The 15,166-nt window shown below is 50.4% G+C and overlaps 1 protein-coding gene across 1 annotated transcript in view; it reads left to right on the top strand.

Moving 5' to 3' along the window:
• Nucleotides 1-15,166, top strand: part of TRHDE (thyrotropin releasing hormone degrading enzyme) — a 934,547-nt gene that overhangs the window by 895,256 nt on the left and 24,125 nt on the right. The window contains exon 17 of the mRNA XM_089674098.1: nucleotides 13,137-13,277. Within this exon, the coding sequence (XP_089530224.1) occupies nucleotides 13,137-13,277 (141 nt within the window). The remainder of the gene's footprint in view (nucleotides 1-13,136; nucleotides 13,278-15,166) is intronic.

Below are 15,166 nucleotides of genomic sequence, written 5' to 3'. Positions count from 1 at the left end.
CCATCTGTAAATGGGGAAGAGTCTGATCAGTGACCCTCATTCACAGATGGTGTTACAAGCAGTGTAATCAATTAAATAATTTTTATCAATGGAGGAGGAGGAGGAAGGAGGGGCAGGTCCCCATCAAACCCTCTGTATTGCTTTTCTGCCTAAAGACATGAAACTGTTAACCGTTGCAGCACCATTCAGAGATAGGAAGAGGACAGGCATTGCTTCAGTGGAGATTTCTCTAGGAAACAGGTGCCTGCACAGCAAAGGACATATTTCATTTTATATAATGAAATATAATATATAAGATATATAATATAATTACAGATGACGAAGTATTCAAAAATTCGATTCGGCTGATTCGGCGAATTCGAGGAATAAATTCGATTCGAGTCGAATATATTCGCTGCGAATTTAACTTATAAAAAGGGTGTTTCTAGGCTTCAGAGAGCCTTTATATTAGTGCAGAACACTGTACCTTTAATTTAAATGCCCTTGGAGTCTGCTGGGGAAGAGAAATAATACTGTCAGTCAGTATGACATGCAGATGAGTGCCGTCGATCTTAGAATCACCGCACACTTCACTCATTTGAGCAGGCACGGGGCCAAAACCAGAGTGTGGAGCCACAGTGTGGCGGTGGAGGCAGCAGCAATGGGAGGCCATACAGCACCCTATGACAAAATGGAACCCACCAGCAGTGTGAGGAGACCTGAAAGTGGCACATGGCAGAGTGTGGCGATGGAGACAGCAGCAATGGGAGGCCGTACAGGGACCCATGAGACACTCTGGACCTGGCAGCAGCATGAGGAGGCGGTACAGGGGCCCATGGCAGATTACGGGCCTGGCAGCAGCAATGGGAGGCCCCTAATCTGCCAGCACCCTATGACAAAATGGAACCCACCAGCAGTGTGAGGAGACCTGAAAGTGGCACATGGCAGAGTGTGGCGATGGAGACAGCAGCAATGGGAGGCCGTACAGGGACCCATGACACACTCTGGACCTGGCAGCAGCATGAGGAGGCGGTACAGGGGCCCATGACAGATTACGGGCCTGGCAGCAGCATGAGGAGTCGGTACGGGGGCCCATGGCAGATTACGGGCCTGGCAGCAGCAATGGGAGGCCCGTAATCTGCCAGCACCGTATGACAAAATGGAACCCACCAGCAGTGTGTGGAGACCTGAAAGTGGCACATGGCAGAGTGTGGCGATGGAGACAGCAGCAATGGGAGGCCGTACAGGGACCCATGACACACTCCGGACCTGGCAGCAGCAAGAGGAGGCGGTACAGGGGCCCATGGCAGAGTGGCGAAGCGTAAGCAGCTTAAATTGAAGGCCATACAGAGGCCTATGTTAAAAATAATAAGATGTTTGGGGCATGATTCATGGCGGATTTAGTCAGTTGTGTCAGGAACTGGTGGTTTGAAATCCAGACTAATCCACGCCTGATTCATTTTCACAAACGTGAGTCTCTCCACACTTTGGGTGGACAGTCGTGTCCTCCGCGGAGTTACAATACCTCCTGCCGCACTAAACACGCGCTCCGATGCCACGCTACTGGCCGGGCATGACAGCCTTTCAAGGGCAAATTCAACTAGTTGGGGCCAAAGGTCAAGTTTCGTTGCCCAGTAGTCAAGGGGATTGTCTACCTCGGTTGGCAGGGTGCTGTCCAAGTAGGCCCAAGCCTGTTGTTTGAGGTCCTGCTCCAGGTCCACCTGATGCTGCTGCTGCTGCGGCTGGTTAGTAGTTTCCTCACTGCGCTGGTGAAGAAAGCTACTCATCATCGACTGCAGACTGAGGCAGCCGCTGCTGGTGGAGCTGCCACTGCTCCTACCACCCCACCCCTCCCCTGCTGCCATGGCAGCGGAACGCGAGCGCACAGGGCCCACAGTGTCTGAGGATGGACGTTGGCGCAGACAGGCAGAGACCAACTGACTACATAGGTGGTTTTTATAGTACTTTATTTTGGCCTCCCTCTCAGCAGGTGTGAAAAAGGCCACCATTTTTGAACGGTAGCGAGGGTCCAACAAGGTGGACAGCCAAAAGTCATCCCTCTGTCTGATGGTTATTATTCGGTTGTCGCTACGCAAGCAACCGAGCATGCTATGGGCCATTTGTGCCAAGGAATGCGAGGGACTCCCTGCCTCCATCTCCACAGCATACTGCCACGGTGCGTCTGGGTCCTCTGTCTCCTCCTCCTCCTCTACCAGATGCTCCTGCTCCTCCACTCCTGTCCGCTGAGTGGAAAAACCACCCATTTCACTCAATAATTCCTGAGCACCAATGTCCTCCTCTACCTCCTCCTCTTCTTCCTGTCCTGCCCCCACAGGGGTCATGTGGCGTTGAGATCTGTGCGCCACGTCTACCGCACCCTGACCAGCCATTGTTAACAGCATTTGTTCCAGGACGTGCAACAGAGGAATGACGTCGTTCATCCCATAGTCCTGCCGACTCACGAATAGCGTGGCCTCCTCAAAGGGCCTGAGCAAGCGGCAGGTGTAACGCATGAGCTGCCAATGGCTGACATCTAAGTTACACAGGGGAGTACCTTTATCCGCTTGTAACATCAGGAAATCGGTGATGGCCTTTCGCTGTTCGTAAAGGCGGTTAACATATGTAGGGATGAATTCCACCTTGTTGGAACGTCACAGCATGAGGAGTCGGTACGGGGGCCCATGGCAGATTACGGGCCTGGCAGCAGCAATGGGAGGCCCGTAATCTGCCAGCACCCTATGACAAAATGGAACCCACCAGCAGTGTGAGGAGACCTGAAAGTGGCACATGGCAGAGTGTGGCGATGGAGACAGCAGCAATGGGAGGCCGTACAGGGACCCATGACAGATTACGGGCCTGGCAGCAGCATGAGGAGGCGGTACAGGGGCCGATGACAGATTACGGGCCTGGCAGCAGCAATGGGAGGCCCGTAATCTGCCAGCACCCTATGACAAAATGGAACCCACCAGCAGTGTGAGGAGACCTGAAAGTGGCACATGGCAGAGTGTGGCGATGGAGACAGCAGCAATGGGAGGCCGTACAGGGACCCATGAGACACTCTGGACCTGGCAGCAGCACGAGGAGGCGGTACGGGGGCCCATGGCAGATTACGGGCCTGGCAGCAGCAATGGGAGGCCCGTAATCTGCCAGCACCCTATGACAAAATGGAACCCACCAGCAGTGTGAGGAGACCTGAAAGTGGCACATGGCAGAGTGTGGTGATGGAGACAGCAGCAATGGGAGGCCGTACAGGGACACATGAGACACTCTGGACCTGGCAGCAGCATGAGGAGGCGGTACAGGGGCCCATGACAGATTACGGGCCTGGCAGCAGCATGAGGAGTCGGTACAGGGGCCCATGGCAGATTACGGGCCTGGCAGCAGCAATGGGAGGCCCCTAATCTGCCAGCACCCTATGACAAAATGGAACCCACCAGCAGTGTGGGGAGACCTGAAAGTGGCACATGGCAGAGTGTGGCGATGGAGACAGCAGCAATGGGAGGCCGTACAGGGACCCATGAGAGACTCTGGACCTGGCAGCAGCATGAGGAGGCGGTACAGGGGCCCATGACAGATTACGGGCCTGGCAGCAGCATGAGGAGTCGGTACGGGGGCCCGTGGCAGATTACGGGCCTGGCAGCAGCAATGGGAGGCCCGTAATCTGCCAGCACCCTATGACAAAATGGAACCCACCAGCAGTGTGAGGAGACCTGAAAGTGGCACATGGCAGAGTGTGGCGATGGAGACAGCAGCAATGGGAGGCCGTACAGAGACCCATGAGACACTCTGGACCTGGCAGCAGCATGAGGAGGCGGTACAGGGGCCCATGACAGATTACAGGCCTGGCAGCAGCATGAGGAGTCGGTACGGGGGCCCATGGCAGATTACGGGCCTGGCAGCAGCAATGGGAGGCCCCTAATCTGCCAGCACCCTATGACAAAATGGAACCCACCAGCAGTGTGAGGAGACCTGAAAGTGGCACATGGCAGAGTGTGGCGATGGAGACAGCAGCAATGGGAGGCCGTACAGGGACCCATGAGAGACTCTGGACCTGGCAGCAGCATGAGGAGGCGGTACAGGGGCCCATGACAGATTACGGGCCTGGCAGCAGCATGAGGAGTCGGTACGGGGGCCCATGGCAATTACGGGCCTGGCAGCAGCAATGGGAGGCCCGTAATCTGCCAGCACCCTATGACAAAATGGAACCCACCAGCAGTGTGAGGAGACCTGAAAGTGGCACATGGCAGAGTGTGGCGATGGAGACAGCAGCAATGGGAGGCCGTACAGGGACCCATGACAGATTACGGGCCTGGCAGCAGCATGAGGAGGCGGTACAGGGGCCCATGACAGATTACGGGCCTGGCAGCAGCAATGGGAGGCCTGTAATCTGCCAGCACCCTATGACAAAATGGAACCCACCAGCAGTGTGAGGAGACCTGAAAGTGGCACATGGCAGAGTGTGGCGATGGAGACAGCAGCAATGGGGGGCCGTACAGGTACCCATGACACACTCTGGACCTGGCAGCAGCATGAGGAGGCGGTACAGGGGCCCATGGCAGATTACGGGCCTGGCAGCAGCAATGGGAGGCCCGTAATCTGCCAGCACCCTATGATAAAATGGAACCCACCAGCAGTGTGAGGAGACCTGAAAGTGGCACATGGCAGAGTGTGGCGATGGAGACAGCAGCAATGGGAGGCCGTACAGGGACCCATGACAGATTACGGGCCTGGCAGCAGCATGAGGAGGCGGTACAGGGGCCCATGACAGATTATGGGCCTGGCAGCAGCAATGGGAGGCCCGTAATCTGCCAGCACTCTATGACAAAATGGAACCCACCAGCAGTGTGAGGAGACCTGAAAGTGGCACATGGCAGAGTGTGGCGATGGAGACAGCAGCAATGGGAGGCCGTACAGGGACCCATGAGACACTCTGGACCTGGCAGCAGCATGAGGAGGCGGTACGGGGGCCCATGGCAGATTAAGGGCCTGGCAGCAGCAATGGGAGGCCCGTAATCTGCCAGCACCCTATGACAAAATGGAACCCACCAGCAGTGTGAGGAGACCTGAAAGTGGCACATGGCAGAGTGTGGCGATGGAGACAGCAGCAATGGGAGGCCGTACAGGGACCCATGAGACACTCTGGACCTGGCAGCAGCATGAGGAGGCGGTACGGGGGCCCATGGCAGATTACGGGCCTGGCAGCAGCAATGGGAGGCCCGTAATCTGCCAGCACCCTATGACAAAATGGAACCCACCAGCAGTGTGAGGAGACCTGAAAGTGGCACATGGCAGAGTGTGGCGATGGAGACAGCAGCAATGGGAGGCTGTACAGGGACTCATGAGACACTCTGGACCTGGCAGCAGCAAGAGGAGGTGGTACAGGGGCCCATGGCAGAGTGGTGAAGCGTAAGCAGCTTAAATTGAAGGCCATACAGAGGCCTATGTTAAAAATAATAAGATGTTTGGGGCATGATTCATGGCGGATTTAGTCAGTTGTGTCAGGAACTGGTGGTTTGAAATCCAGACTAATCCACACCTGATTCATTTTCACAAACGTGAGTCTCTCCACACTTTGGGTGGACAGTCGTGTCCTCCGCGGAGTTACAATACCTCCTGCCGCACTAAACACGCACTCCGATGCCACGCTACTGGCCGGGCATGACAGCCTTTCAAGGGCAAATTCAGCTAGTTGGGGCCAAAGGTCAAGTTTCGTTGCCCAGTAGTCAAGGGGATTGTCTACCTCGGTTGGCAGGGTGCTGTCCAAGTAGGCCCAAGCCTGTTGTTTGAGGTCCTGCTCCAGGTCCACCTGATGCTGCTGCTGCTGCGGCTGGTTAGTAGTTTCCTCACTGCGCTGGTGAAGAAAGCTACTCATCATCGACTGCAGACTGAGGCAGCCGCTGCTGGTGGAGCTGCCACTGCTCCTACCACCCCACCCCTCCCCTGCTGCCATGGCAGCGGAACGCGAGCGCACAGGGCCCACAGTGTCTGAGGATGGACGTTGGCGCAGAAAGGCAGAGACCAACTGACTACATAGGTGGTTTTTATAGTACTTTATTTTGGCCTCCCTCTCAGCAGGTGTGAAAAAGGCCACCATTTTTGAACGGTAGCGAGGGTCCAACAAGGTGGACAGCCAAAAGTCATCCCTCTGTCTGATGGTTATTATTCGGTTGTCGCTACGCAAGCAACCGAGCATGCTATGGGCCATTTGTGCCAAGGAATGCGAGGGACTCCCTGCCTCCATCTCCACAGCATACTGCCACGGGGCGTCTGGGTCCTCTGTCTCCTCCTCCTCTACCAGATGCTCCTGCTCCTCCACTCCTGTCCGCTGAGTGGAAAAACCACCCATTTCACTCAATAATTCCTGAGCACCAATGTCCTCCTCTACCTCCTCCTCTTCTTCCTGTCCTGCCCCCACAGGGGTCATGTGGCGTTGAGATCTGTGCGCCACATCTACCGCAACCTGACCAGCCATTGTTAACAGCATTTGTTCCAGGACATGCAACAGAGGAATGACGTCGTTCATCCCATAGTCCTGCCGACTCACGAATAGCGTGGCCTCCTCAAAGGGCCTGAGCAAGCGGCAGGTGTCACGCATGAGCTGCCAATGGCTGACATCTAAGTTACACAGGGGAGTACCTTTATCCGCTTGTAACATCAGGAAATCGGTGATGGCCTTTCGCTGTTCGTAAAGGCGGTCTAACATATGTAGGGTTGAATTCCACCTTGTTGCAATGTCGCAGATCAGGCGATGCTGTGGAATTCCGTTCTGCCGCTGCAGCTCAAGGAGGGTGTGCTTTGCGGTGTAGGAATGGCTGAAATGCATGCAAAGTTTACGTGACATTTTAAGGATGTCTTGCAGTGGGATGGTGGATTTTAGGAACCGCTTGACAACCAGATTGAACACGTGAGCCATGCATGGCGCATGGCACAACCTTCCTTGACGCAGAGCAGACACCATGTTCTTTCCGTTGTCGGTCAACATGGTTCCGATTTTCAGTTTGCGCGGAGACAGCCATCTGTCTATTTCTCTGTTCATTACACTCAGAAGTTCCTCCCCTGTGTGACTACGTTCGCCAAGGCATACCAGGTGCAGCACAGCGTGACACCGTTGCGCCCTGCACATGTGATATGCCGGTCGGGTAATGGGACTTGGCACGGGGGTGGCGGCTGAGGACACGGCGGAAGAAGAGGTGGTAGAGGCGGACATCTTTTCTGGACCAAGGACGTGCAAACGTGGAGGCAAAAGCGGCGTGACCTGTCCAAGTTGCTGGTGCGGCTGTGCCGGCACCATGTTCACCCAATGGGCCGTAAATGACATGTACTGTCCCTGACCGTAGTTACAGCTCCACACGTCGGCGCTGCCGTGCACTTTGGCAGAGACCGACATGCTCAAAGACTGGCCCACCATCTCTTCTACATGTGAATGCAGGGCTGGCACTGCCTTTTTGGCGAAGAAATGCCGGCTTGGCACTCTCCAACGCGGCGCGGCACAAGCCATCATTTCTCGGAAAGGTGCTGAGTCCACCACTTGGAAAGGGAGGGACTGCAGCACCAGCAACTTGGACAGGAGGACGTTCAGCTTTTGCACCGTCGGGTGCGTGCTCGCAAACTGTTGTCTCTTGAAAACGGATTCCAAGAAAGACTGCTGACGGAATCCGTGAAGAGGAGTAGCAGGAGAAGGAGCATCTGAACGAGCGGAAGATGCCAACGAGCGACAACTCCCCTCAGCAGAGGTGTTGGAGCCTTGACTGGCTGATAGAGGGCGATTGACGTCGGGTGACGGAGCAAGTAACGGAGCGGGTGATGGAGCGGGGGCTGGGGCAGGCAGAACCGCCGTATCTTTATCACGGTTTTCCCAGGCCACCGAATGGCGACGCTGCATATGCTGACGCAACGCTGTAGTCCCAACATGGGCCCCCTGGCCACGCTTGACTTTCTGGCCACATAGTCGACATACGGCTACGTTTACTTCCTCGGGCGGCTTGACGAAAAATTGCCACACCGCCGAGTAGGAAACTTTGCCCCCGCTACCCCTCACTGGCTGACTGCTACTTCCTCCATGCACACCGGCACCACTACTGGCCATGGTGGTAGGCTGCAGTGGAGCTGGTGCTCTACTCCGTGGCCGTTTGCCTCCACTGACACTGCTGCGACCCTGCTGCCTCCTGGGCAACCCACCGACTGTTTTGCTCGCTGCCAAGCTGGCACCCTCTTCTCCTGATGATGCGGAAGCAATAGCCTGATGACGACGAGGCTGCCAAGTGCGATCAGCCTCATCATCATCAATTAGGGTCTCCGCCTCACTACTAGCCCCCTCGGCTGCGTGTGGGTCAGGAGACAGACCTGTCTCTAGACCGGCTACCGAGCCACTCTCCTCGCCAGTACTTCTTCGCCTGGCTGCTGAAGAGGCGGATGTCTCCCCCCTTTCCTGACCGCCCTCTGTTAGCTCTTCCTCACTGTACAGTGGAGCTGAGCCCACAGCATGCGATACTTCGCTTGGTGAGGGAACACCAAAGGACAGGGGCAGGTAGAGGACACGTGATTTCAGTGGGCTTGCTCCCGGGCCATGCCAACTAACGGTTGTGTCTGACGTACCCACCGACCGTTGGCTGTAGGTGTCAGAGGTGACCTGGGAAGAGGAAGACGACCGAGCCAACCAATCGATGGCGGCAGGGTTGTCGGTGGAGACACAACCGCTGGATGACACCGGGAGCACTGGCCTCTGGCTGCGACTAGTGCTGCCTCGACCCCTTCCTCTGCTGCCACGTCTGCTCGCTCCTGAAACATTGCCTCCTCTGCCACTCCTCTGCGTGTTGTCTGACATACTCTTTAATTCAACGATTCTGTGTCCCTGAGTAACGATTCTGTGTCCCTGAGTAACAATTCTGTGTCTGTCCCTGAGTAACAATTCTGTGTCCCTCAGTAACAATTCTGTGTCTGTCCCTGAGTAACAATTCTGTGTCCCTCAGTAACAATTCTGTGTCCCTCAGTAACAATTCTGTGTCCCTCAGTAACAATTCTGTGTCTGTCCCTGAGTAACAATTCTGTGTCCCTGAGTAACAGTTCTGTGTCCCTGAGTAACAATTCTGTGTCCCTGAGTAACAGTTCTGTGTCCCTGAGTAACAATTCTGTGTCCCTGAGTAACAATTCTGTGTCCCTCAGTAACAATTCTGTGTCCCTCAGTAAAAATTCTGTGTCCCTCAGTAACAATTCTGTGTCTGTCCCTCAGTAACAATTCTGTGTCCCTGAGTAACAGTTCTGTGTCCCTGAGTAACAATTCTGTGTCCCTGAGTAACAGTTCTGTGTCCCTGAGTAACAATTCTGTTTCCCTGAGTAACAATTCTGTGTCCCTGAGTAACAATTCTGTTTCCCTGAGTAACAATTCTGTGTCCCTCAGTAACAATTCTGTGTCCCTCAGTAACAATTCTGTGTCTGTCCCTGATTAACAATTCTGTGTCCCTGAGTAACAGTTCTGTGTCCCTGAGTAACAATTCTGTGTCCCTGAGTAACAGTTCTGTGTCCCTGAGTAACAATTCTGTGTCCCTGAGTAACAATTCTGTGTCCCTCAGTAACAATTATGTGTCTGTCCCTGAGTAACAATTCTGTGTCCCTGAGTAACAGTTCGGTGTCCCTGAGTAACAATTCTGTGTCCCTGAGTAACAATTCTGTGTCCCTCAGTAACAATTCTGTGTCCCTGAGTAACAATTCTGTGTCCCTCAGTAACAATTCTGTGTCCCTCAGTAACAATTCTGTGTCCCTCAGTAACAATTCTGTGTCTGTCCCTGAGTAACAATTCTGTGTCCCTGAGTAACAGTTCTGTGTCCCTGAGTAACAATTCTGTGTCCCTGAGTAACAATTCTGTGTCCCTCAGTAACAATTCTGTGTGTGTCCCTCAGTAACAATTCTGTGTGTGTCCCTCAGTAACAATTCTGTGTCCCTCAGTAACAATTCTGTGTCCCTCAGTAACAATTCTGTGTCTGTCCCTGAGTAACAATTCTGTGTCCCTGAGTAACAGTTCTGTGTCCCTGAGTAACAATTCTGTGTCCCTGAGTAACAATTCTGTGTCCCTCAGTAACAATTCTGTGTGTGTCCCTCAGTAACAATTCTGTGTCCCTCAGTAACAATTCTGTGTCCCTCAGTAACAATTCTGTGTCCCTCAGTAACAATTCTGTGTCCCTGAGTAACAGATCTGTGTCCCTGAGTAACAATTCTGTGTCCCTGAGTAACAATTCGGTGTCCCTCAGTAACAATTCTGTGTCCCTCAGTAACAATTCTGTCTGTCCCTCAGTAACAATTCTGTGTCCCTGAGTAACAGTTCTGTGTCCCTGAGTAACAATTCTGTGTCCCTGAGTAACAGTTCTGTGTCCCTGAGTAACAATTCTGTGGCCCTGAGTAACAATTCTGTGTCCCTCAGTAACAATTCTGTGTCCCTCAGTAACAATTATGTGTCTGTCCCTGAGTAACAATTCTGTGTCCCTGAGTAACAGTTCGGTGTCCCTGAGTAACAATTCTGTGTCCCTGAGTAACAATTCTGTGTCCCTGAGTAACAATTCTGTGTCCCTCAGTAACAATTCTGTGTCCCTGAGTAACAATTCTGTGTCCCTCAGTAACATTTCTGTGTCCCTCAGTAACAATTCTGTGTCTGTCCCTGAGTAACAATTCTGTGTCCCTGAGTAACAGTTCTGTGTCCCTGAGTAACAATTCTGTGTCCCCGAGTAACAATTCTGTGTCCCTCAGTAACAATTCTGTGTGTGTCCCTGAGTAACAATTCTGTGTCCCTCAGTAACAATTCTGTGTCCCTCAGTAACAATTCTGTGTCCCTCAGTAACAATTCTGTGTCCCTGAGTAACAGATCTGTGTCCCTGAGTAACAATTCTGTGTCCCTGAGTAACAATTCGGTGTCCCTCAGTAACAATTCTGTGTCCCTCAGTAACAATTCTGTCTGTCCCTCAGTAACAATTCTGTGTCCCTGAGTAACAGTTCTGTGTCCCTGAGTAACAATTCTGTGTCCCTGAGTAACAGTTCTGTGTCCCTGAGTAACAATTCTGTGTCCCTCAGTAACAATTCTGTGTCCCTCAGTAACAATTCTGTGTCTGTCCCTGAGTAACAATTCTGTGTCTGTCCCTGAGTAACAATTCTGTGTCCCTCAGTAACAATTCTGTGTCCCTCAGTAAAAATTCTGTGTCTGTCCCTGAGTAACAATTCTGTGTCCCTCAGTAACAATTCTGTGTCCCTCAGTAACAATTCTGTGTCCCTCAGTAACAATTCTGTGTCTGTCCCTGAGTAACAATTCTGTGTCCCTGAGTAACAGTTCTGTGTCCCTGAGTAACAATTCTGTGTCCCTGAGTAACAGTTCTGTGTCCCTGAGTAACAATTCTGTGTCCCTGAGTAACAATTCTGTGTCCCTCAGTAACAATTCTGTGTCCCTGAGTAACAATTCTGTGTCCCTCAGTAACAATTCTGTGTCTGTCCCTGAGTAACAATTCTGTGTCCCTCAGTAACAATTCTGTGTCCCTCAGTAACAATTCTGTGTCCCTCAGTAACAATTCTGTGTCTGTCCCTGAGTAACAATTCTGTGTCCCTGAGTAACAGTTCTGTGTCCCTGAGTAACAGTTCTGTGTCCCTGAGTAACAATTCTGTGTCCCTGAGTAACAATTCTGTTTCCCTGAGTAACAATTCTGTGTCCCTGAGTAACAATTCTGTGTCCCTCAGTAACAATTCTGTGTCTGTCCCTGAGTAACAATTCTGTGTCCCTCAGTAACAATTCTGTGTCCCTCAGTAACAATTCTGTGTCTGTCTTTGAGTAACAATTCTGTGTCCCTGAGTAACAGTTCTGTGTCCTTGAGTAACAATTCTGTGTCCCTGAGTAACAGTTCTGTGTCCCTGAGTAACAATTCTGTGTCCCTCAGTAACAATTCTGTGTCCCTCAGTAACAATTCTGTGTCCCTCAGTAACAATTCTGTGTCTGTCCCTGAGTAACAATTCTGTGTCCCTGAGTAAGAATTCTGTGTCCCTGAGTAAGAATTCTGTGTCCCTGAGTAACGATTCTGTGGCCCTAAAGTCTCTTTGGCCCTAACTCTGTCCCTAATACTCTTGAATGACCGGAGGCTAATGGAGAATTCAAAGATGGCCGCAATTTATAGCTCGACCATTACACAGTGCTGGCTGGCTGGCTGCTGATTGGCTAATGCGATCACATGTCATGAATGAATGCATTATGGGTCAGCGCGCCTTGTCTGCGCGCCTTCCCAGAGATCCCCGCTCCGTCGCCACACATGTCGCCGCCATTTTTGGAAAATTTCGATTCGCGCATCCGAAGTCTGCTAATTTTCGGATTCGGCGAATTTTTCCTAATCTTCGAAACGAATTCCACTTCGCCAAGTTCGATTCGCTCATCTCTAAATATAATATATAAGATGAGAATAAATTATATAATAAATGTGTCAAGCCTGAAAATTGTGTGCCCCTGATATGGCAAAAAAACTATGGCACCCCACATTCTCCATAGGTGATGCTTTGAAGCCTTTACATAACATCAGTTTAGAGGTAAAGATGGCCCTGAAAATATTGTTTCTATTGCATGTGCATTGGTACATGCTGTGGTTAGGATTGTATATGCATGGTCATGGGAGAGGGGGCTTTAAAAAAATGTAATTTTTTAAAGTGAACTTTGTTTAATCATTGAGTCTGGTACACATGATGGGGGGTTGATCAGGCGAAGGTTGGTACCTTATTTTACATGTAGAAGTGATAAGGTGGCTTGACAGCTGCTTGAACCACTTCTAACTGACAGCAGGATTGAAAATGTATACAAAACTATAGCAGCTGGGGGTTTACTCACATGCCACAGTAAAAGTTTAGTCACCAACAGCAAAAGGGTTAAACATATTAAAGTCCAATTCTTCCATTTGACAGTGGTTAGTATTGTTTTATTTTATCAAAGCAAACTGTAAGTCAGAAATTCTTTTGAAAGATCATTTTAAAGTGTACCAGAGATAATAACAACTCTCCAGAGCAGTTTAAACATTTGTATGCCCTGAAGAAAGAAAACAAACTTTTTTTGTCTATATTGATATAGAAAAATATAGAAAAACTATTGCATAAGCATTTATGTCGCCAGTACAATAAATATTCTTTATAATATAATTGCTTTTAAGGCTTCTCAACTTGTCACTGAATTCAGAAGTGGTATTGGATCAAGATGCTATTGATGTTATAATTCATGTAGCAAGAAATCCACATGGAAGAGATTCAGCATGGAAATTCTTCAGGGATAAATGGAAAATTCTGAATGCAAGGTTTGTTGTGTGCTTCATTACAATTATTATATTACTATTATTTTTTTACTCTGTCATTTAGATTTTCTATAGTTTGCATTCAGGAGTTAATTTTAACCCCTTCCCGCCCGGCCTGTTGTACAATGACAGCCGAGCGGGTACCCTATTATTCTGGGAGGACATCATATGACATCCTCTAAGGATCACCCCTTGCACGTGCCCCATTGGCTGTGTTTCGGCACAATCTGTCACGGGCCGTGGTCGATGAAAGATCACTACACCAGTCCACTGCCAGTGTTATGTGAGCACTGTGACCAATCACAGCAGATCACATGACAGTTGTACACAATGAATGGCTTCCTTACATGCCATTCACTGCTTACAACTGTGCTGTGATTTGTGATTGGTCACGATGATCACATGTACAGACTGGGCCATTCACAGCCCATCTGTGGCATGTGATCAGCTATGGCCAATCATAGATGATCACAACAAAAACTACTGAATGGATCAGTTTCATTCAGCAAAAATGCTTGTCTCCCACTCCATTAACCTACTAGCAATTACAGAAACCTGGCTTCAAGCAGCAGATTTTGCTTCTCCCGCAGTACTTTCCCATGGAGGCCTCTATTGAACTTACTCGCCCAGACCCAGTGGTCAGAAAGGAGGTGGAGTTGATTTTCTTCTTTCACCACTGAGCACCTTTCAACTCTTCCCTACCCCTCCTTCTCTATCCTTCTCTTCCTTTGAGACTCACTGTATTCAGCTGTTTTTTCCCATTTCTCTGAGGATTGCAGTGATCTATCAGCCTCTTGGACCGGTGTCGCACTTTCTTGATGACTTCTCTGCCTGGCTACCCTACTTTCTCTTCTCTGAAATACCCACTATCATTCTTGATGATTTTAACATCCCCATTAATGTTAATAACCTAGCTACATCCTAACTCTTCAACCTAACCTCATCTTTTGACCTAACACAATGGACACAGTCCTCCAATCACTGATGGGAATACCCATTTTCTGCAAACTTTGCATTCCCTGCAACCTCACCAATACCCCCTTTCCTCTCTCTGATCACATTCTCATCACCTTCAAAGTGTCCTCGTCTTCAAACACCTATCCTTCCAAGCAGCAAACAATTACCCGCAGAAACCTTCACATTTTTAACTCTTCTAGTTTCTACTCTGCAACTGACCACCTCTATGACAGAATCTCTCCCCTGTCCTGCCATGAGCTGGCCATTTCTGTCTAAAACAGTTCACTTTCATCCACACTAGAGTCACTTGCTCCTCTAACTACACAAAGTATTAGGACCCGACCGACGACACAAGAAACATTAAGAGACATAGCCGTGCACTGGAGTGACTGCAGTGTAAAACCAAATCATTCAACCTGTATAAATCTGCTTTCTTAAAATACAATTCCTCCCTCCATGTTGCCAAACAAGCCTACTTTGTCACTCTTATTAATACCTTGCCATCATCTCTTCTCTACTTTTAACTCCAACCGCCACCTCCAACCAGTAACTCACTTACTGCTTATGAGATTGCCAATCATTTCAAAAACAAGATTGATGCAATTCGTGAGGGCATCTCCACTGCAGAGAAATCTATCCCACTTAGCATATCTTATACTAAACCTCCCTCAACACTTTCCTCTTTTGACCTTGCTCTCTACTGGCACCCCCCCCTCTAAAGTACACACAGATCACTCCCATACTTAAAAAGCCCTCATTGGACCCCACCAACCTGAACAACTTGAGACCCATCTCCCCGCTTCCATTTACCTTTAAACTCTTAGAATGTCTAGTCTACAATTGTTTCAGCTTCTACCTCACTGACAACAATCTTATTGACCCTTTACAGACTGGCTTTTGCTCTCTACACTCCACTGAAATTGCCCTACTAAAAC

The sequence above is a fragment of the Staurois parvus genome, unplaced genomic scaffold, assembly GCF_062004578.1.
Source record: "Staurois parvus isolate SC_StPar_1 unplaced genomic scaffold, SC_StPar_1.0 ptg000147l, whole genome shotgun sequence".
NCBI classification, from domain to species: Eukaryota; Metazoa; Chordata; class Amphibia; order Anura; family Ranidae; genus Staurois; species Staurois parvus.
This window is presented reverse-complemented; position numbering and strand designations above follow the sequence as displayed.